The 23,027-nt window shown below is 40.5% G+C and overlaps 1 protein-coding gene across 1 annotated transcript in view; it reads left to right on the forward strand.

The window, feature by feature from the left end:
- The window catches only part of SNX30 (sorting nexin family member 30), a 97,136-nt gene that overhangs the window by 58,626 nt on the left and 15,483 nt on the right, over positions 1–23,027 (forward strand). Inside the window, exons 4-6 of the mRNA XM_019635794.1 lie at positions 9,860–10,018; positions 12,789–12,984; positions 14,429–14,628. Coding sequence (XP_019491339.1) covers positions 9,860–10,018; positions 12,789–12,984; positions 14,429–14,628 — 555 coding nt within the window. The remainder of the gene's footprint in view (positions 1–9,859; positions 10,019–12,788; positions 12,985–14,428; positions 14,629–23,027) is intronic.

Genomic DNA, 23,027 nt, shown 5'->3' on the forward strand with positions numbered 1-23,027 from the left:
TTTTTGTGTGGCCATACATTTGCATGTGGGGAGGGGGGGCGGGTGTATACCTAGAAGTATAATTGCTAACTCCTATGTAACTATATTTAACCTTGTAAGGAATTGACAGACTGTTTTCCAAAGTGGCTGTATCATTTTACATTCCCGCCATCAGCATATGAGGGTTCTAGTTTCTCCACAGCTCCATCAACATTGCTTATTCTCTGCTTCTTTGACATAGCTATCCTACTGAGTGAGAAGTGGTATCTCATTGTGATTTTGATTTGCGTTTCCCTGACAGTTAATGATGTGAACATTTTTTATGTGCTTGTTGGCCATTTGTCATCTTCCTTGAAGAAATATCTATTCTGATCCTTAGCCCATTTTAAAACTGTTTTTTTTTATTATTGAGTTTGCAATATAGTTCTTTATGTAATCTAGTTACAAGTCCCTTATCAGATATATGACTTGCAAAAATTTTGTCCCATTTAATGGTTGTCTTTTTACTTTCTTACTGGTGTCCTTTGAGGTTCAAAGGTTTTTAATTTCGATGAAGTCAAATTTATCTATTTTTTTCTTTGGCTGCTGATGCTTTTGGTGTCCTATCTTAGAAACCATTTTCTAGTCCTAGCTCATGAAGATTTACTCCTGTGTCGTTTTCTAAGATTTTTATAGCTTTAGCTATTACATTTAGGTCTTATCAATTTTGAGTTAATTTTTGTACAGTAAGTTTTTATTTCTTTAACTGGTGAGGTTGAATATCTTCCCATGACTTTTTTGGACATTGACATTTCTTTTATGAATGCCTCTTCATTTTCTTTCTTTTTTTTTTTCTCTTGTTGGTTTGTAAAAACTTTATATCTGCAAAAGAAATGAACCCACTTGGGAATATCTGTCTACTATTTCTCCAGTTGTCATGCCTTAGACTGACTCCATAAAAATAATATTCCTCTGAGTCAACTTAATCTTTTCTTTATAGTTCCTGGCTGTGAAGCCTACTTCTAACCTAGAATGTTAAAAATATATTTCTGTATTTTCTTCTATGTCTTTGTTTTTATTTATTTATTTATTTTAGCTGAGCCATCCTGCCACCCATTGGCAGCTGTTGGCAGCTCAGCTTGGGCTGAGAGTTGAACTGGCGACCCTATTGTTCAGAGATCACACTCTTGAGCGAGCTCTTAACCAACTGAGCCACTCGGCCGGCCCTTCTATATCTTTATTTGTAATACATAAATGTAGAACTTATGCCAATGTGAGATGGGAAGACCTTTTTTCACATGGTGAGTTGTCCAAGAACCACTTATCCATCATCTTTATTGTAGTTTGTACATTACGTTGTATCATGCATTATTAGACTTGTGTATTCTTGGGCTGTTTTGAACCTTTGGTTCATCGATCTGTTTAGTCCAGTGCCCCTCCTACACTATTTGAATTATTGTAACTTTGCCAAACGTTCCGACATCTGATTGGACAGGTCTCCCATCTCTGCCCCCATCTCCCAATATGTACTTTGTTTTCAGCATTTTCTTAGTTATTTGCACTTTTTTTCTTAAGATGAACTTGAGAACTTTTGAATCAGTTGGAAAAGTTGGCGGAATAATGGTTGTGAGTTTCTGGGTTTTTGTTTTTGTTTTTGTTTTTTGTTTTTTGCCAACTTGTGTTAGCTATGATTAAAACTGAGAATTCCTGAGTTTTCAAATTCTACTGCTTATGTTAGCAGCACTGAGGTAAAGTTCATACTTTACCAGGGCTTCACTGGACTCATGTGAAGCTGTAGGTGAACAGCCAGCCAGACTGTTCTTCTGGAGAGGCACCTAACATCTTTCATTCGCCTTTCCCTATTGGCTGTCCTGAGCCCTGCCCTCGTTTCTGGCCCTTATGGCTCTGAACTTGGCAGCTTCTGAGGCCCTACTGGAGAAATGCAACCCCTTTCTTCCTAATTCAACCTTCTCTTTGCCTAAGTAGAATCACAGATGATTGATATTGACTGACTTTTCTCTCAACCTGATCTTTTCTGCTTTGTGTCTTTAACAAATTCTGTCCTGTTACTAGCACCTTTGAATTTTCTGGTGCTGCAACAGAGTTTTCTCTGTTTACATTGCTTTGTTCCTCTCGACTTTTAAAAGCAGAAAGAAATAATCATATGTTCTTAAAATGCTATCTTAAAGCTAGAAGTGTGCTGGGTATGTATGTTTGTCATCCCATAATGGCAATTCACTTTGTTATCTAATAGTAGGAGCCACCAGAAAGTCTTCATTTTGATATGTTTTTGTTTTTTAATTTATTGTTTGGCTCAGAAGTTGGTTTTAACACTGCTTCATTTGCTAGGATACAACTAGTTACACAACAGATAGATTTCATAATTTGATAGGCACAGATTTTGGAGATGAATCAAATGCATTTATTAAACTGTAGTGTTTCGTTCCACCTGAAAATTTAACACTTGCTTCATTTTTTATGAAGGAAACTTTGCTGAAAGGATGCATTTGTATTTATTATACACCCAGTTTTATTTTGGGTAGTGGTAAATATGTAGGAGTTAATTAGAAGAAATTCATAATGCAACAACTGTTTTTCTTTTTTTTTTAAAGATTTTATTGGGGAATTGGGGGAGGGGAACAGTGTTGGGGAATCGGGGAAGGGGAACAGACAAGTTGCTGTCCTTTTGTTCTTCAGTCTAGCTGTGGAGGACATCGCTTCACTGGCCCATGTTGGTATTGTGATCATTGCGCTCTTCCTGGGTGAGGCAGATCGGTTGCCAGCCATTGGACAGCCACTCATGGCAGCTCTTGGCAGCTCACGCCAGCTGCCAGCCATTCACGCCAGCTGCCAGCCACTCACGGTAGCTTATGGCAGCCCACTGCAGCAGGGGCTGCAGCCTACGCCGTTGCTGGTGACTCACGGCAGCCCAGCTCCAGGTCGAGCTGTTGTTCACCATCTTAGCTGTAGAGGGTGCAGCGTCACTGGCCCTCTATGAGGGACCCGAACCGGGGCCCTGTTGCTCAGAGCTTGCATCCCAAGCCAACCTCTTAACCAACGTGCCACTCGGCCAGCCCTGTTTTTCTTAATATGAAATAATCAGTAAAAACTTGAACTTCATTTTCTAGATGGTTCCTTCTTTGTTGTATTGTTAAATATACATGCCTTTGGCTTACCTGATAAGTTAGTAACTAGTGAAATGTTGGTTGTACTTTCAAGTACTTTGAATTAAACCAGGCTTGGTGATTGTTCCTTACTGGGAACAAGCTTTTAATCTGGATTCTCTTTTTTTTATTTGAGAGTTATTTTTGATTAGGAGAAATATTTTCTGTTAGCTTGATAAGGATAGAAAAAATAGTTTTCTGTCATGTAGTGGTATGCACTAAATATTTGTTGAATTGCATAGAAGAAGCAATTTAAATGCTGACTAAAGGAAGTTGAATCTTTCAAGACTGAGCAATTGAATTCTTTGTTTAGATTTCCCACCCAGAAATAGTGGCTTTTCAGTGACAATCTATAGGAAATATGCTTATGTTTCACAGGTTATAAAATACTTTCTTATAAGCTAGTATGAAATACATGTGCAAGTGCTTTACCAAAGTATCAAATGCTATAAAAATGTAAATATTTTAAGATTCAACCTTGAAATAGTTAATGGATTATTGTAATGCCTTGCAAATAGGAATTTTGCACATACATACATATATAGTTTTAGAAAGCTTTTTTATCATGGAAAATGTCAAATATACTAAAGTAGAGAGGTTCAGTGCCGTCAACCCTCATGTATTCATCACCCATTTTCAACATTTATCAACTGTGGCCAGTCTTGTTTCATCTTTATCCCGACCCACTCCCTCACCCCACACCAGGTGATTTTTTTAAAAAGTGACTGAAACAACCGAAATTTATTATTTTAGTTCTTGAGGTCAGCAGTCCAAAGTCAGCCTCAGTGGGTTCATATCAAGATGAAGTCAGGGCTCCTTTTCTTTTCTGAAGGTTCTAGGCCCTCAGGGGTCGGCAGACTTTTGAGACGGAAGAGCCAAGTCTGTCCCTCACAGCAATTTAAAAATTATTCGAGAGCCATAAAACAAATGAAATCACCGTTATGTGAATAATATCCTTTAAAAATTTTATAAATGAAACTATGATAGTTTTATTTTCATTTTCAATTTTACTTCAGAGCCACATGTATGTACCCAAAGAGCCGCATGTGGCTCCCAAGCCGCAGTTTGCTGACCCCTGTTCTAGGGGAAAATTTGTTCTCGCCTTTTCCAGCATCTAGTGGCCACCTACATTGTTGGCCCCCGGCCCCTTCTTCCATCTTCAGAGCCAGCAGGGGAGCATCTTCTCTCTTCTCTGACTTCTTCCATTATTACAGGAGAACGGGTCGTTGGTATCATCACAGGAAAGAATTCAAGGACGTGCCGAATAAGTCAAGCAAACAAAGCCAAGCAAGCGGTAGATTTATTAAAAAGAAAAGAAATAGTCCACTCTCAAAATGGCGTGAGAGCGGGCAGGCCCAAAAGAAGAGCAACTGCCCTGAAGAACAAAGAAGCTTAGGATTTTATTTGAGTGAAGACATGAAATATTCACATTTTAGGGGCGAACTGGCAGGCATTCCCAGGGCAGGCTCACTGACTTCTCCTTCCCATCGGGAGGTGGGATTCCCTCGTCCTTACTTGGCCTTTGTGGGATCTGTCATGGTGACACAGAGGGTGGAGGTTATCCCTGCCCACAGTGCTAATAGTTGTAACTCATTACAATTAGCCGCAGCTGCACCTTTTGATAAGAATGATCTCATCTCCTTGGTTTCCTTTGTCTCCCCTCATATCCTTCTTCCTTTCCTCCCCTTTCTCTCCCTCTGTGGACCTATTCTTTCTGTCTACGGTAACACCATCATCACATTTTTTTTTTTAATTGAGATAAAAGTTATCATCAGTTTAAAGTGTACAATTCAGTGGCTTTTAATATATTCAGTGTTTTATAATCACTACCACTAGTTCCAGAACATTTTCATCACCCCTCAAAAGAAATCCCATGCCCATTAAGTAATCACTTTTCATTCCCCATTTTCTTCAGCCCGACCATTATGAATAACGCTGCTTGAACATTTATTGTGCAAGTTTTTGTTTGAACACTTGCTTTTAGTTATCTTTGTTATATACTAAGGAATGGAATTGCTAGATCATATGGTAATTCTATGTTTTATTTTTTGAGGATTTGCCATTTTATATTCCCACCAGCAATGTATGAGAATTCCAGTTTTTCCACATACTTGCCAACATTTGTTATTCTCCTTTTTTTTTCTTTGCTTTTATAGCCATCCTAGTGTGTGTGAAATGGCATCCCAGATGATTTTTAAAAAGATTTGGCTTAAAAGCTATATGGAAATTCCACCCTTTAGTTCACTCTCCTTTTTGCTTTCTGTTCTCAGTGTTTACAAATTTATAAAAGTATCTGGCATTTGTTAGATATCCACCATGTGCTTGGAGCTGTATTGAGCTCTTCACTTGCATCAGTTATCTCATTTACAGTGTATAGATGCCCTTGATTTCACCAGTAACCCAGATTCTGATGCATAAACAACCCAGAAGGTAACAGTAAAGGTGAGGCCAAAAGTAGGTGTGTCCCTTTAAAGAAGTCTGAAATAAGAAGGCACAAATTTTCGAAGCCATGTACATTTGGGGATAATAATGCTAATTACAGAAGGAAATTCTGTTTGCAAAAGGATTCACCCCAGGGTTCCTTTAAGTAGCAAGCTTCCCTGATTCATGAAACATAAAGTTCAATGCACCAAATCTGAAGAATGGATAACTATTTCAGGAGGTTATCTGTTATGTTAAATGAGGCACACCGAACCACTTATTTGCTCATTAAGCCTTCCTCCCAATTCCTTTTCAGCATAAGCAAGTGAGAGAATGCTCAACAGGACTCCTGAGATAAGAACAGAAAAATATCCACTGGATTTGGTAATTAGAAAGTCACTGCTCATATTTAAAAGAGCAGTTTCTGCATTGGGTAAGGACATAGCAGAGAAACGCAGCATTGAAGGCATTACCGAAGACAGCTTTGTTTTGGGCTGGAGAAAGGTTGGAGGTTGAGAAATCAATGGAAAGAGTGGAAGTAAAGATAAATGATTTTTTCAAAAAGGTTGAATGAGACAGGAAGGAGAGGAGAGGAGATGTAAAATCAAGGGGTAGTTGGATTTTTTTTTTTCAGGTAGAAAGAGAACCAGCCATATTTTTGTAGACTTGGGGAGTAGAGCTGGATGAGGAGGAGATGTTGAAGATACTGAAGAGAAGGTATAATTAATTGATGATGACAAGTGCATGACAGTGAACTAATGGGCCCAGGACACAGATGGAATAGTTAGCTTTGGACAGGAGTATGTTGTTCACAGGGATCTGAGGAATGGAGGTGAGGGTGGTGCCCAGTATATGAGTTCCTGTGGAGGAAGCAAAATAGTTCGGGAATTTCCATGTGATGCCCTTTCACCTGTTTCCTGCTTCAGAGGAATGGCAATCTGCTTCGCATGAAAGGCTGGCAGTTGCGTGTAGGGCTTAAGGAGAATGGTTGCCTAAGGGAATAGGAGAATTGGTCAGAATAAGGAAATTATCTTAAAGGACAATCATACCCTATTAAGACAGCTTCTCTGATGACAGAACATTGGGCTGGGTGGCCTATGCGTCTGAGCCAGTCATACATTTCTAATGTTCTACCCAAGTGTAAGCTCTACTGGACATCTGACTTGGACATGTTATCCCCATGTGGCTCTATAATTTAATTTCTGACTCTACTCCTCTCTCTTCCTTTCTTGCTAAACCTTTCCATTGTGCCCTCTAGAATTCCTTCTCTATTAAAAAGAAATCCCTTGGGCCGGCCGAGTGGCTCAGTTGGTTAAGAGCACGAGCTCTGAGCAACAGGGTTGCTGGTTCGATTCCCACATGGGCCAGTGAGCTGCGCCTGAGCTGAGCTGCTGCTGAGCTGCCAACAGCTGCCAACAGGTGGCAGGATGGCTCAGCTGGTGAGAGCATGTGCTGCTAACAACAAGGTTGCCAGTTCGATTCCCACATGGGATGGTGGGCTACACCTACCCACAACTAAGATTGAACATGGCACCTTGAGTTGAGCTGCTGCGAGCTGCCAGTGGGCGGCTGGATGGTGACTGGACTTGGAGCTGAGCTAGCTGTGCCCTCCACAACTAATATTGAAGGACAACAACTTGGCTTTTCCCCTTCCCCAATTCCCCAACACTATTCCTCTTCCCCAATTCCCCAATAAAATCTTAAAATAAAATAAATAAAAAGAAATCCCTAAATTTTTAGCCTCTTCTCTGAACACTCCCACCATCTCAAGATTGAACTGAACACTGGCTGTCCCTGAAGATGAATAGTCAGTCCCCTGAAGTTGCTGCCACTCCTACAACCCAAAACACACAAACTTACATCGAGTATCTATTCTGTGGCAGGAATTGATCGAAATATGGCCAACCATATAGCTTAATTTAATCCACATAACAACCGTATAAGGTTGGTACTATTGTTATCTATCTTTTTTTACAGATGAAAAAAACTGAGATACCAAGAGATTATAGAACTTGACCAAAGTAAAAAAAAAAAACTTAGCAGAAATGGAAGATTAACCTAGGAGGCATGGCACTAGGGTCTTTACTCAGGAACTAAAAGATACTTACTTTGCAAAGCTCTTTCAAGTTCAAGCTGTCAAATCCCTGCACACCCCAACTACTTCATTTCCAGGGGTGCTGGTGTTGCCAGTTCCTAAATCTTTAATAGGTTTTGTGTTATCAGTCTGTGTAGCTTCTTGGCTTTTCTACTCCAAGTGGCTTAGGACTCAAGTTTTGGGGTTGGCTAAGTTCTTGTATCTTATTTCCGTGTTCTTCTTTTTTGTTTTGTTTTTTTTTTTGTTTTGGGTCTTTAAGGGTTTATAACTTAAAAGGAAACAAAAATCTCTTCATGGCCATATGAGGTTTGAAGAGGTTGTGAACTTAAAAGCTTGTTCCAATTTCTTTGCATCTTCACCAACACTTGTTTTTTCTTCTTCTTTCTTTTAAAAAAAAATTATGGACATTTAGTGGTTATGAAGGGATATTTCATGTGGTTTTGATTTGCATTTTCCTAATAACTAGTGATGTTGAGCATATTGGGCCATTTGTATATCTTTGGAGAAATAGTGAGATCATTTTTTAATGTAAATATCTTTTTAATATTTCATACTAGGACATTTCAAATTGTGCATTAGCAGATACTCTGTTTCCTCGTGGCGATCGTAACAAGGAAGGCCTTTAATCAAACATTTAATCAACCTACTACACAAAAGGGTTAAAGCTCAGAGATCTTTTGGTAGCTGGGTAGATTGAAATTGCCCACAATATTGGCTCACAGTATATATGATAGAGAAATTTGTTTGAATAAGGGGAGTAAAGGAAGTTACATCTTTAAAAACTTTTGAGTATAAACCTAAACAAACAAAAAAGACATGGAAAGGTATTTTTTAGATACTTGGAGTTGCCTAATGTATTTATTTCAACATCTGCCAAGTTCTTTTATCCCTTGAACTAGGAGTAGAATCTTATTATATTTAAATGTATTTTTGTGTGGTGGATGTTGTCTGCTTCTTTCCTTAGACTATCTGATCTTGTTAGACTAACAAGTTAGTTAGACTACCTAACTTTCTCATTATATCATCTGTGTATCAAGCAATGTAAAGATAATTATACTATTGGTGTTACTGGATAAAGATTGACTGACTGTTTTCTGTATTGCATGGACTATGCTCTAGTGTTTTATTTTATTTTTAATTGAAATTTATTGGGGTGATAATGGTTAGTAAAATTACATAGGTTTCGTGGCCAGCCGAGTGGCTCAGTTGGTTGAGAGCTTGCTCACGAGTGCGAACTCTGAGCAACAGGGTCGCTGGTTCGATTCCCTCATGGGCCAGTGAGCTGCGCCTGAGCTGAGCTGCCGCTGAGCTGCCAACAAATGGCAGGATGTCTCAGTTGGTTGAGAGCACGTGCTCCTAACAGCAAGACTGCCTGTTTGATGGTGGGCTACGCCCACCCACAATTAAAACAGAATTCGGCACTTTGAGCTGAGCTGCCACCCAATGGCTCAGTGGATAGAGCATGCGCTCTTAACAGCGAGGCTGCTGGTTTGACTCCTACATGGGATGGTGGCTATGCCCACCCGCAACTAATTGAACACAGCACCTTGAGCTGAGCGGTACAACTGGACTTGGAGCTGAGCTTGCTGCACTCTCCACAACTAAAATTGAAGGACAGCAACTTGGCTGTTCCCCTCTCCCAATTCCCCAACACTGTTCCCTCTCCCAATTCCCCAATAAAATCTTAAAAAAACAAAATTACATAGGTTTCAAGTGTACAATTCTGTAATACATCATCTATATATCACATTGTGTGTTCACCACCCAGAGTCAGTTCTCCTTCTATCACCATATATTTGACCCCCTTAACCCTCTTCTACCACCCCATCCCCCCTTACCCTCTGGTGACCACTGAACTATTGTCTGTGTCTATGAGTTTTTGTTTCTTTATTTGTCTTGTTTATGCTCTAGTGTTTTATTTCTTGCATTATAACATCGACAGGGTAGTTGTGATTTATTCCATCTATATTTTTCAAAAATGTTTATACTGATGACTAGCTACATAAAGATCTGATTGATTAAGAAATACTGTTGTTCTTGGAGGCAAAGGGTCCAAGACAGCAGATTAGTATGAATAACCTGGCAAAAAAAAAAAGGAAGAAGAAAGAAAAGAAATACTGTTCTTGGACAGTTGGGTCATAGGAATGATTTGCTAGCCTGGTGGTTTTCCTTTGCACCGTTTTATCAATTACTCTGAATATTTGTCTTCCTGTCTTCATAGCCGCTTCCTGAGAAGTTTGTGGTGAAAGGTGTTGTAGATCGTTTTTCAGAAGAGTTTGTGGAGACCAGAAGAAAAGCTTTGGATAAATTCCTAAAAAGAATTACGGACCATCCTGTGCTGTCTTTCAATGAACACTTTAATGTTTTTCTTACTGCTAAGGTAAGGACAGAATTTTCCATATTTCTTCCCCCAAATTAGCATTCTTTGGGCTTCTTAGAAGCTGTTTTGGTCTCTCTCCATGCGTGGCACGCTGTAGTGGGCATCATTTACCTGCTCTGTGCTTTTGGTGGACGTTTGCATTAGCGTGGCTTCTATGTGAGAATTCAGGAGAAATACCCCTTGCAGCAGCAGCAGAAGTTACAATATTTTCACTTGCCCAAAGCAGAGAAGCGTTTCCTTAAACACTTTTTGGCATATCGCTGGGTGAGACCATTCTGACCAACAGTGGGCACAGAAGGTTAAGAATTTATCGAGTGTTTGATGAGGATGTTCTTAACAAGAACCCTGTGTTTCCTTGTAACCCCATGTTATAAGATGAAGAAACTGAAGTTCAGTGAGTTTGTACATGTTCCATTGTCACCATGAGGACTTGAAATTGGCTCTTTGTGGTCAGAGGCCACACTTTCCCTCTGTTTCAGACTGCCTGACCAAGAGTGGTTCAGCATTACTCGCCCATAGCCAAGTTTCTATCAGGTGGGCATTCTCCAAGCCTTTGCCAGAGAAATATTTGGGCCCTACTCAGTTGCCAGATTTTGTGTATTCAAACTCAAGTTGATCATTCACTGACTTCTCTCTGAACTTTCCTGCTGGCAGAACTGGCCAGAAAACCTGAGATACTCTACTCTGTCAGCAGAAATGGGATCTCATGCCAGCTTCCTTCCAGCTCCATCCGTTTAGTTTCATGTATCATATTTCCATACTCAGGCCATAGGTAATGTGTTCTATGTTGGCAAGCATACCGAGGCCCAGGTACTTTCCAGTTTTCTTTTTCAAAATGGCAAAATATTTACAGATACCATCAGTTGACCTTAAAGCTCTTAGAGAGGATGCCGTTCTCCAGACAATGGAAACCACATGGCAAAATCCTTTAGTGTTTGAATTTTTTTTAAAACCTCAATTGGCATTTAGCCTCACTGTTGACAATCTGTTCATCTTCTCTTTTTCCCTGGAAGCCTTTTCCCCTTTAGGTCAAGCTTGTGTTCTTTTCTAAAATAAGTATTTCCTGGTGAACGGATCCTCAGATATAGTTCTTTTAGCTTATACACAAAGTAAACTCCATTCTGTTCCCCAAAAGCACACTCACTGATTTACCCAAATTACAGGCTCACTGTCCAGGCAGGCCCACAAGCTTAGTCATTTTTATTAAGCAGAGAGAGACAGAAGGTTGGAGGGGTAGGGGGGACTTAGATCCCTGGTCACAGGAATCTGGGCTCTTCTAGGACTAGGAATTAACATACTATTTATATAAATAGGAAGGGGTGTGTGTGTGTGTGTGTGTGTGTGTGTGTGTGTGTGTGTGTAAGATTTGTGGGCCAAGCAGTATGAAATAATTTTTAAAACCAGTCTTTCAATGTCTTAACATCCAGCTTCATGTGAATGAGTAAGAGGAGTTGGCTTGTTTAAACTGAACAAATTCTAGCCCTAGTTGAGTTTTACTTGCTGAACTATATACAGTAAATAACCCTATCTTTTCTGTTTTTCTTTTTAATGTTGGCAAAATACAGAGGGTGCCAAGTGTATACACACACACACACACACACACATTTTAAGAAAGGAAAAAACTGTATTAAAATTGTAATACTCAATATATACCAATAACATAAGATGAATATAAGTCACGTTTGACTTCTGCAATTACAAGAGGTGCTCAAAGTGGTTACCATCAGCATACAGACACATCTGATGACGGCGAACTACTGCTTGAGCAACATTGACCAAAGTGTCCACTTGTATCGCTGCGCATGCCATTTTAATTTCTTCCTGAAGTACCGCCAGTGTAGCTGGTTTTCTACAGGACACCATATCCTTTAAGGTCTCCTGTAGGTAGAAGTCAAGGGGTGTTAAGTCAGGAAAACGTGGGGGAAACTCAACCGCACCTCTTCGTCCCATCCATTGTCCTGGCAAATTATCATCAAGGTAAGCTCTCACACCGTGGTGGAAGTGTGGTTGGTCACCATTTTGTTGGAAGTAAAATCTGTCATTCCCAAAAACATCTTCTGAGCAAACGTCATACTACATATTGCTACCATAATTCAATTCAACTTCGAAAAGTAATACATAGATAACATCTCTTAAAACGTGTATACATTTTTTTGGCACCCCCAGTACACATAACAAAATTTACCATCTTAACCATTTTAAAATAGACAGCTCATAAGTTATAAGTATATTCACATTGTTGTGCAACTAATCTCCAAAACTTTCATCTTGCAAACCTGAAACACTATACCCATTCAAGAACCACTCCCCATCTCCCCATCTTTTCCTCCCCCCAGTCACATCATGAATAACTTGGCCTTGTTATTTAATTACCCACTTACATGTTCTGCTACAGCAAATGCAGAAGCATTCCTTTTTCTTGTGATGACATGATCTTATCACAAACTAGAAATTTCTTGAAGAAGCCAGTCATGTTGGGAGAGGTGGGGGACACTCAGTATCAACGATGATGAAATCAATGCTTTCACTTTGGCAGAATGGGTGCAGCCATCAGATAGGTACTGCTAAATAGCTATAAAAAAATAAATATTCAACATGTTAATTAACTTGCAGAGGACACACATTTGTGTCTGTGGTTAGGCCCTCTCACTCAGCTCCTTATTTTCTGAGACCTCCATTTCCAAAAAGCAACTGCCTAAGGGAGTTGGCTTACTGAGTCCTGGCTGTGCAAGCGATTGAGCCCTTTGAGTTGTTCATGTGTCATCCTTAGGACCTGAACGCCTACAAGAAGCAAGGAATGGCATTGCTGACCAGAGTGGGCGAGTCGGTCAAGCACGTCACCGGAGGCTACAAGCTTAGGAGTCGGCCTCTTGAGTTCGCAGCCATAGGAGAATACTTAGACACATTTGCACTCAAACTGGGAACCATAGATCGGATAGCCCAGCGGATCATCAAAGAAGAAATAGGTGAGCTCTTTGTTGAGATCTTGACATGCCCAGAGACAACACTTGCAGAAATCGCATTCGTGTGTGCTAAGCAGAGTCCACTGCAGAAATGCTGGAGTGACAGAACTAGAACTTCACTTATAAAACTAATAAATAAATACACGGAGAGGAGCTGGTAGTTGTAACTAGAGTATAATTTGACGTGCCATCCTTTGCCCTGCATTTCAGCCTTGTATTTGCTTTCTCCAGGGCAAACAACCACGTCTGAGCCTCTAGACTTGCCCACTTTTTTCTCTCTTAACTTTAGCTTTAAAAATGGAGACCTTGACTCAACTTCCCTTCATTCATAGGAATGATAATTTAAAAAACAAACTTAGGTATCCTTTTCAGCAGAAAGATGGTTCAAAAGGGCAGCCTGGTGACCTGTGTTTGCCAAAGTTATGATCCTAACGAGCCTTCAGACTTGAAATTGACTCACCTGCTCCACCCCTGCTGCATTTAAAACCCGCTCTTCCTGACCTGGGAAGTTATGAGGCCTTTCTTTATTCCTTCTGGTTGTGGACACCACTTCCTTCTTACCCCTCCTGTGGTCACTTGCTTTTCCATATCACAGAATGTTGGTGCCTTTTGATTTACACACGTAAGCCAGACAGACCTGAGCCATGTTAATGATCATGCTGACACGTGATGTGAAACACGTTAAAAAGGATTCGCCAGTAGTTGCCATCCACTGGTTACTAAAAAAATAGTAACAACATTTTAGTGTCATGGCAAGAATCCTGGTGACAAATGATGGGCCAGGTTTTCTTTGTTGGGAGAAATAACATTTTTTCTTGTTCCCTGTCCTTTAATTCTCATTTAACCCACCGATGGTGTCATGTGAATACTGCAGATTTTAGAGATAGCTTTAGGTACCATCCACATAGAAGGACCAGGTAGAGTGAATTCTGTTGGGACCAAGGTGTTGGGGTGACCCCTGAGTGAGAGAGTGAGTCTGCCTATGTAAGACCACCTCCTGTATCAAATGTTTTCTAGAATTCTATTATGTTTCCATTGCGAGTGGGGTTTTTTCCCCCCTTTTAAAAACATTTCCCCTAACCCTATATGAAACTCTGCCCCCACTGTCTTAAAATACTGCTTCACTGTGTGGGCAAGAGAGTGGTTATTTTTTAAGATATTTGGTGAATATAGCTCCTACGACTTTTCCCCAGAAGGCATTGTGGTCTCCATCATTCAGAGGCATGGCATTCCCATTATGGTGTGGAGTTGATTGATGTTATGATGTAAGCGTAACATCAGCTTTTTGAGATTAAAAAAAAATCATGTTTTAAGCAGTGTCATTTTTAAAGGAGAGAGTTCTCAGGTAAGTGACAGGTAGAGAGCTCTTGGCTGCAGTGGTTATTGAGTCAGTAATACCAGCGATTGCTGCCCCGCCAGATCTTATTCGTTTCTCTTCTCCCTTTAGAATACCTTGTAGAGCTGAGAGAATATGGGCCTGTGTACTCCACATGGAGCGCCTTAGAGGGGGAGCTGGCTGAGCCCCTGGAGGGTGTGTCAGCTTGCATCGGCAACTGCTCCACAGCCTTGGAAGAACTGACAGATGACATGACAGAAGACTTTCTACCTGTTCTCAGGGAATATATTTTATACTCTGACTCCATGAAGGTAAGCTGGCTCATTTCTTGTGCACTTAGGTACTTTGTTGTAGTCATTATCAAAAAAGTAATTGATTATTGTCTATTTGCATGCGGTACAAGTTGTCTTCTCCCTGGGTGGGCAGGATCAGACATCTGACTGACATCATGGACATATAAATAGAACACATGGTGAACCAAGTATGTGAACATAAAAAAAAATAGTTTAGAAGAAATTTTTATTAGTGTGCATGAAGAGTTCAAGGGGGTATAAAATCTACTAAACAAGAACAGGATGCTGTGGAAAAAGAACAATTGGATAATAAGAGCTCTTAAAATATAATTGCTGAAATAAAATTGAAGAGTAAAGTTGGAAGATGAAGGTGAAATCTTGGAAAGTAAGACAAACAAAAAAGTAGTTCAAAAGTAGAATAAACGTGCAAAAATACTGAAACTGTGAAAGAATGATAAGAGACAGAGAGGATTCAGCATCTGACTCATAAGAGTTCCTGATTGCGAGAACAGTGAAAACTGAGGGAAGGAAATTGTGAAAGAAAATCTCCCAAAGCTGAAGGACATGAGTCTTCAGATTAAAAGGATATTTTAATTGCCCATCAAAAGGAATGAACAAAGAACCAACCCAAAGCATATGATTAATGTTTTAGAACAAAAGTGATAAGGATCAAATACAGGATCAAGTGCTTTAATGCCCACACCAGAAATTGCCCCAACCTGTGCTGGCTGGAGAGCATAGCTAAAGGGACCCTACGATGGTGACGCCAATTAGAGAAAAGGGTCAGTCTTCCTGAAAAAGATATGTGGCTCAGCATTGATCATCCCTGTCTTCAAGTGAACATCCCCTTTCTATTTTTCAAAGGAGACCTTTGCTGGTAGGACTAACGAACCGTAGAGAAACCTGTCAATCAACTTGCGTTGTAAAAATAGAAAACCAGGAAAATCATAGTGCTGTGAAAATATTCTACATCTTGATAAGGGGAGTAAAAAAAAATGACTCAACTAGTTATACAAACTTTATTATGGAAAATTGCAGACATATACAAAAGCAGACAGAATCGTATGACGAACTCTCATAGATCCATCACTCTTGCTCCATCTTGTTTCATCAGGCATGAAGTCTTTTTTTTTTTTTTAAAGATTTTTATTGGGGAGTTGGGAGGATGGGAACAGCGCTGGGGAATTGGGGGAAGGGGAACAGACACGTTCCTATCCTTTTGTTCTTCAGTCTAGTTGTGGAGGACGTTGCTTCACTGGACCAAGTTGGCACCGTCATTGCGCTCTTCCCGGGCGAGGCAGATCAGTCGCTGGCTTCTGGACGGCCGCTCACTGCGGCTGCTGGCCGCTCATGCTGGCTGCTGGCTACACATGGTAGCCCATGGCAACCCCTGTAGCAGGGGCTGCAGCCTATGCCGTCACCGGCGCCCGCGACTCATGGCAGCCCAGCTCCAGGTTGAGCTGTTGTTCAGCATCTTAGCTGTGGAGGGCAGTGTCACTGGCCCTCATATGTGGGATCCGAACCGGGGCCCTCTGGCGTCCCAAGCCAGCTCTTAACCAATGCGCTACTCGGCCAACCGGCCCAGGCATGAAGTTTTAAGGCTCTTGATACATATTAGAGTGTGGACAATGGAAAATGGAACCCGTTCCTGGTAGAATGAGTCACTGTCTCATGTATACAGCTTTGTAAGCTGCTAATAAACACTTTCAAAGACAGGATCGGGTCTGGATCTCACAATGATCAGGGAAAATGGTATAAATTTCCTTCATTTGTAAGATGGAAATAATGGTAGTGTTGGTAATAATAGGGATAAGACTCACACATGAGATTATTAACCTGAAGCAGCTTTGTTAGTAATTGTTGGAACTGAGGCTGAAAACCATGGCTTCTGACTCCAAATTTGTAACTCATTCTCCTCTATTACACTGTATTTTTTTTTTAATTGAGATCTGCACATTGCATATTTAACCCTGTGGCTGAAGCAAGTATAGGAAGGCATCTGGGTGGGGGTTGGGCAAAATGGGTGAGGGAGGTCAAAGGTACAAACTTCTAATTATAAAATAAATAAGTCGTGGGATTCAGTGTATAGCACAATGACTATAGTTAATATTATATTGTGTATTTGAAAGTTGCTAAGAGAATAAATAGATCTTAAAAGTTGTCATCACAAGAAAAAAAATTGTAACTACGGTATGTGTGGTGATGGATGTTAACTAGCCTTATTGTGGTGATCATTTCACGGTATATACAAATATCAAATCATCATTTTGTATACCTGAAAGTAATGTCATATGATTTATATCTTACTAAAAAGGCAACCTGTCTTCCTTAAAATGAACCAGAATATTTTGCTTTACTTATCAAGTTAATAATACCTATTTTTGTGATCAAAAATAAATTTTTACAATCTCTGGGGTGTCCCTGAATTTATCTCATATATAGACACACTCTTCATCAAAAATGCTCCACGGTCCTGGGACCTTGCAGTACATATTACTTTGTTCTGCATGTGGCAAGTATGTTAGTACTTAATATATATTTGTGCCTGAAGCAGGATTTTAAATTGTCATTTAGCAAGGATTTATCTGGCATCTTTTAAAAAGAATATTACACAGTGAGACTAGCTTGTGTGTAACTGAAGTTACACATCAAAGAAATATTTGTTTTCTTGCTTTCTTCGCTCCATGTGTGAGACATATGTATTAAGTTTCTTGTTTCCTGAGCCTGAAAAGATGTGGAGAATGAGATTGTATTTAGTGTCGTCTGGGGAAGGGCATGGTGGAGGAAATGTTGACTGGCACTCTGTGAAACCCTAGCTCTGCCCTGGGTGAGCTGAGTTAAGCCCAGTTAGAAAGAAATGAGGTTTTATGCTCCCCATCTTTCCTTTCCAACAATACAGTACCTCTGTAGAGTGGTCTGGGCAAGACAGAAGTGACCTGATGGCAAAGCCAAGGCTGCATGTAGGATTGTCAGGGTCCGTGTGGCCTGGACTAAAGACATTGGGAGAATGATCAGTGTCTTAAGTGGCTCCCCTGCCTTTTCGCATTGCTGCTCTTTAAGAATTTTTAACTATATTTTATTCCTCTGAGAGAGAGTCATATAATTCCACTTCCAAAATGGTTTTCTGATTTTTAAGGTATAAATAGGACAGGCTTTGCTCTTCAGCACGGAAACTAAACCTGGAGTAGAGGGCTTGCTGCAGGCCTGTTGTGAATGAAACCCGTTCTTATCAACTACCGACTGGTCTTCGGAACTGAGAAAGCCCTGGTTTTGTTTGAGTAGGGAGGTATCGGTGTGCTGACATTTTATCTGTGCTTTTTCTGTGATGGCCTTGAGTGAACCAAAGTGAGTATTTGTCCTCATTCAGAGTTGGGCCTGTGCCTTAGGAATTTGAAGTACTTGGGTGTCGGGCGCATGGAGGAAATGCTGGAAATCAAAGAAATCCTCTCCTACCGGGGATAAGGTTGGAGTTCCTCCCTGGGGTTAAAAAGCTCATCTTGTTTATCTTGCTCATTTTATAGACGAAGAAACAGAGCCCCATGGGTAAACCTTTTCTCTATCCGGTCCGTCACCTTGAATCTGTGTCTTTACAGTGGCCAAGAAGGAAACCGGATCAGCTCCTGCTTTTCATGGCTGAGTCTCAATTGTGTGTCTTTAAGCGCAACTGTGGTCGGGTACATTCTGTTCCCTTTCAGGTAGAGAGAAAGCACAGAAAAACGAGGGCTGTTACCAAGCCACATGGAACAGGTGGATGATGTTCCGTGAACAGTGAGGACAGTTATAACTAGAAAGATGGCTGAAGATTTGTATTCCAGGGGTGCTGTGGGGCGAGAGAGAGAACAGTGCCTGAGAAGGACGGGTACCAAAGTTACCCTCAGGCCCAGACTGACGTTACACATGCTCTAGACATCTGCAGGGAGTCCTTATATGGGATTTCACATCCTGTACAGGGTGTGTATGTAAAACGTGATTAGGATAGTGATGGGCTGGGAGAGAACATCTTAGACTTTTTTCCCCAAATTTCTGGCAATATCTTTTAAGTACTAGTGTCATTATGACCAGGCCAAGCCATGGAGAAGCTCTAATTAACAAGGTTAGGGAACAACCAACCATCTTATTTTCCACTCTGTCTTATTCAGCAGGTATTTGATTGAATTTGGAATATTTACAGATACAGATCTATAACATGCCGTGTATCTTGTGATTTTTAAGAGATAGGTTTATGTAGAAGTCAAAGGGCATGCTTATTTCAGAGGCGTTAGTGAATGACTAGGGTAAGAGTGGGTGGTGAGGAAAAGCCACACAGAGGAAGTGGCTTGATTTGGAGACTTGAACCATGTGTATGAGGTCACTGTGCGAGGATCAGAGGATTGAGCGTTTTAGGCAGAAGGAACAGCCAGCGCAAAGGATCTAAGGCAGAAATGAGCTCGGTGTCTTTGCGGGTCAGAAAGGCCAGTGTGAGTGGACCCTAATGAGCAAGGGAGGATGTGGGAGGAGGTGAGGTCACAGGGATGTGGGTGAGGGTGGGGGGGGGGCGCGGGACATAGAGTAGTATCTTAAAGGCCATGGTTGGTAAGAGTCTGGATTTAATATTAGCAGGAATAAAAGGGAAGGTACTTGGTTTTATGCAGGAGAATGACAGGATACACTTTTTACTTGAAGAAGACAACTAGCACTGCAGTGTGGATAATGGGTTGTAGAGAGTGAGAGTGGAGGTAGGGAGATGATTTAGGAGACTGTCAAGTGGCAGATGACTAAGGTGGTGGAACTTGGACTGTGGCGATGGAGAAGTGGGTGGGTTGGGGTTATGTTTGGGATGAGGGCCATCTGGACTTGCTGCTGTATCAGTGTGAAGTCAGAAAGGGAGGAATTGAGGAGGACTTTTTGGTTTTGGCTTCAGCAACTGCATGGACAGTGGTACTGCTTATTGGGATGGGGGAGGTCTGGGAGGCATAGATTGGGCAGCTGGGAATCAAGTGGTTTTGGCCACGTTGAGTTAAAAAATGCCTATTACTCATTAAAGTAGAGATGTCATGGCAGCTAGTGATGAGTTTAGTTCAGCGTGTAAATAGAAATTTGGGAGTCATTTGTATATAGATGGCGTTTAAACCTATGAGAGTTGGGGAGATCACCTAGTGATGAGATTGAGGTAAATAGTCTCGGCCTGTGCCTGATACATGGCAATATTTAGTGGTCTAATTAGGAGGAGGGACAGTAGAAAAGGAGCCTCAGAAGGAATGGTCAGTGTTGTAGGAGAAAAAAGGTAGAGGATTACCTCAGTGAAACCAAGAGAAATGTTTTCAGGAGAAAGAACATGATAAACAGAGACCACTGGGTTTTTAATAATGTGGAAGTTGTTGATGATCATAAATAGAGGTCTGAGTGTGGATGCAGAAGTTTGGGTTTAAAGACAGAGTTTGTCTTTGAGTTAGAGATACATACTTTCATGCCAATTATTGAATTGTGAGACGGTTTCTTCAGCCTGACCACCTTTCCAGGGGCCACAAGGTGGCGCTAATGAGTCAAGTAACTAGTTTAGGCTTTAGGTTGACCAGTTCTGGTGCCTTTCAAAAACTAAAAAAATGACATTTTTCTGGAAGATTGAGTGGGGACAGGGAGGGATCCTTCTTTCTAAAAAAAAAAAAAAGTGATTAGAGATTAAGGTCCTAACCTCTTGAAAATATGAAGAAATGGGACATAGACGTGTACATGATCTCAAATGTTTTAAAAAATTAGAAAAATGTAAAAATTAAAAAACTCTGAGATGCTCAGTGATGGCGGACTGAATATATTTTTAGACTTCCTCTTCTTCGTGAAATTGCTCCAAAATGACACTAGAATGATTTTTGTTTTAAAGGTATAAACCTGCAAAGTGATAGGAGGGGAAAGAATAGTTCAGTTGGAGACCAGAAAACAAATTTAGAAGTGATAAGTAACTCAGGTGACTCAAAAAAGCTGCCTTTGAAGATGACTGTGGGGTAAAACTAAGAAGCCACCTGGTTTACATCGTACAAACCTTCAAAAAGGACAAGAATTGGCACCACCAGTTACTTCCGGGACCGAGGAAGAGTTGAAGCTGAAGAGAAAGATTAGTCAGGAGTCCGTTTAAGAAGCAGTTAGCGCTGCCGATTCTTTTCTCCCTCCTCACACAGAGGCTACTCTCCCTTCTCCACTCTGGCAGAACTGGACGTGTATTCTCTGGAAGGGGTAAAATAGTCTCTGGACTAAGGGACAGTAGGCAGAGTTGAGGTGGGGCCTAAAATCCTGAAGTCAGGATTTTAAGTAAAAGGTTACTGAATCCTGAGACTCGTTGTCATCTTCCCATACTTGGCTGTCACCCTTATAGCTTCTCTGCAGGTATTGGAAGAGCGTTTTCTAGAAAATCTGAACATACCCGGAGAAGAGACTGGATATACTGATATTGATACTGGTATTGGAGGAATGGGGGAGACCCTCAACAAAATGACCCAGCAGAATCCCTATGGATAGCTGTCAAGAAGCCCTTGATGTGCAGAGCTTTCAATCAGTTTTTTAGTGTTTCCCTCTTGGATGAGTGGGCAGACAAGTCACCAAGTATTTAAGAGAAGAGTCTAAGATGAATATCAAGTAAAAACAAAGAAGAAAAATCATCTTGAGTGAAACATCATTGAGGAAGAAGAAAATTTCCAGGAAAAAAAATTATTAATATTTTCTGAAAGAGAAGTGATAACACGGCCATAAAACAAGACTTAAAAAAAAAAATCCAGAGAACAAAAAGCTCATGGAAATTAGGACTGATAGAAATGAAAAAAAAGAAAAAAATCAATAGAAGAGCTAGAAGAAACAGTTAAGGAAATCACATATAAAGTGAAATGAAAAGACAGGTGGAGGATCAGAGAGGAAAATAGGAAAGTGAGAGAACTAGATCATATTGTTCAACATCTGAGTAACAGAGTGCCAGGATGGGAACACAGAGAAATGGGGAGCATCAAAGAAGTCATTCAAGAGAAAAGACTAAAAGTGAAGACAATGTGTTACTGGTTGTACATGAAAGATGAAATTTAAGGATGCCTTTCCCCCTCCTCTACATTTTTCTATATGTTCCAATTTTTCTGTAACAAATATCTTTTAAAATTAGGGGGAAATGTGCGGTTTCAATATTATCAATATTGCCCTAGAACATTTAACTCACAGGTGGTCCTGTTTTCAATATGATGAATGTGTAAAAGGAGCATGTTTAAAGGGACAACCTAAATCAGTCCTTCAACCTGGAGTGATGTCACCAGGACCAAGTCAGACTCATTTTCCTGCCTGTGGGAAAATGCTCTCCTAGAGGGCCACCCAAAAAGACGTCACAGGACTGTGTTTTTTATTTTCACTTGAGCTTCTTTCTTTATTACTGAACATTCATTATTCTACACAAATTCCCATTGGGTCTTTTGGGCTGTCAAGCCCCTGGCATACTAGAGAATGAATCATTCTGTCCTCAATTCTCTATGCAGGGCTGAGCTGTTCCTGCTGCTTTCCTGTACTTTCTCAACCCAGCATCCAAATGTCTCTCTTAGAAAAAAGATTGGAAGCTTCAAAACCTGGGCCAGAGCAGGTTTTTTGGTAGCTTCTGACCTTTTCAATTGGAGCTATTTTTGGACTGTCTTTTCCTCCCCCTGCAAGTTTCCGAGCCCTCGGCCTCATCAGGGGAAGATGTGAGGATGAGCTTTTCCCATTGATACTAACCATGGTGGCACTTTCTTGGAAAGAATCCAGTGTAGGTGTTGAAAGCCAAACCACAGAATGTACCAACTTCCAGATACTCTGTCATTGTAATTTAATATACTAGTTTGTAATAAACATTTTGGACAAGTATTATATTTCCATTGTTTATCTTTTATTATGGATAAATTCAAACATATCCAAAAATAAAGTGGAAATATAACAATCCCCCATCAACCCATCAGCCAGCACCAGTAGTTGCCGTCTCATGGTCCATCTTGTTCTCCTACCCAACCCCTCCTGACCCCTATCCCCTGGGTTGTTTTAAAGCAGACACCAGACATCATATGATTTCATACAAAAATATTTAGTACATATCTCTAAAATGCAAGCATCCTTTAAAAAAGAAGAACCCCACTGTCTCCACACCTAAAGACATTTTTTTCTTATTCTCCTCAATATCCAGTTAGAGTCCAAAACTACTACTATTTGTGTAGTTTTTTTCCAAGCCAGGATCCAAATAAAATCCATACATTGGTTGATATGTTTCTTAAATATTTTAAAATCCCTCCTTATCTATTTAGTTTTTTAACTTATTTGTTAAAGAAACTGTCATTTTCCCGCTTTCTATTTTAAAAGAAGGGCAGTGAAGTTCCTTATTACTAGGGCCATTTTGAAATCATGATGAAATGCTCTGCATTTAAAAAATACAGTGTTTGAGGGCTGGC

This window comes from Hipposideros armiger, unplaced genomic scaffold (assembly GCF_001890085.2).
Source record: "Hipposideros armiger isolate ML-2016 unplaced genomic scaffold, ASM189008v1 scaffold_24, whole genome shotgun sequence".
Classification (NCBI taxonomy): domain Eukaryota; kingdom Metazoa; phylum Chordata; class Mammalia; order Chiroptera; family Hipposideridae; genus Hipposideros; species Hipposideros armiger.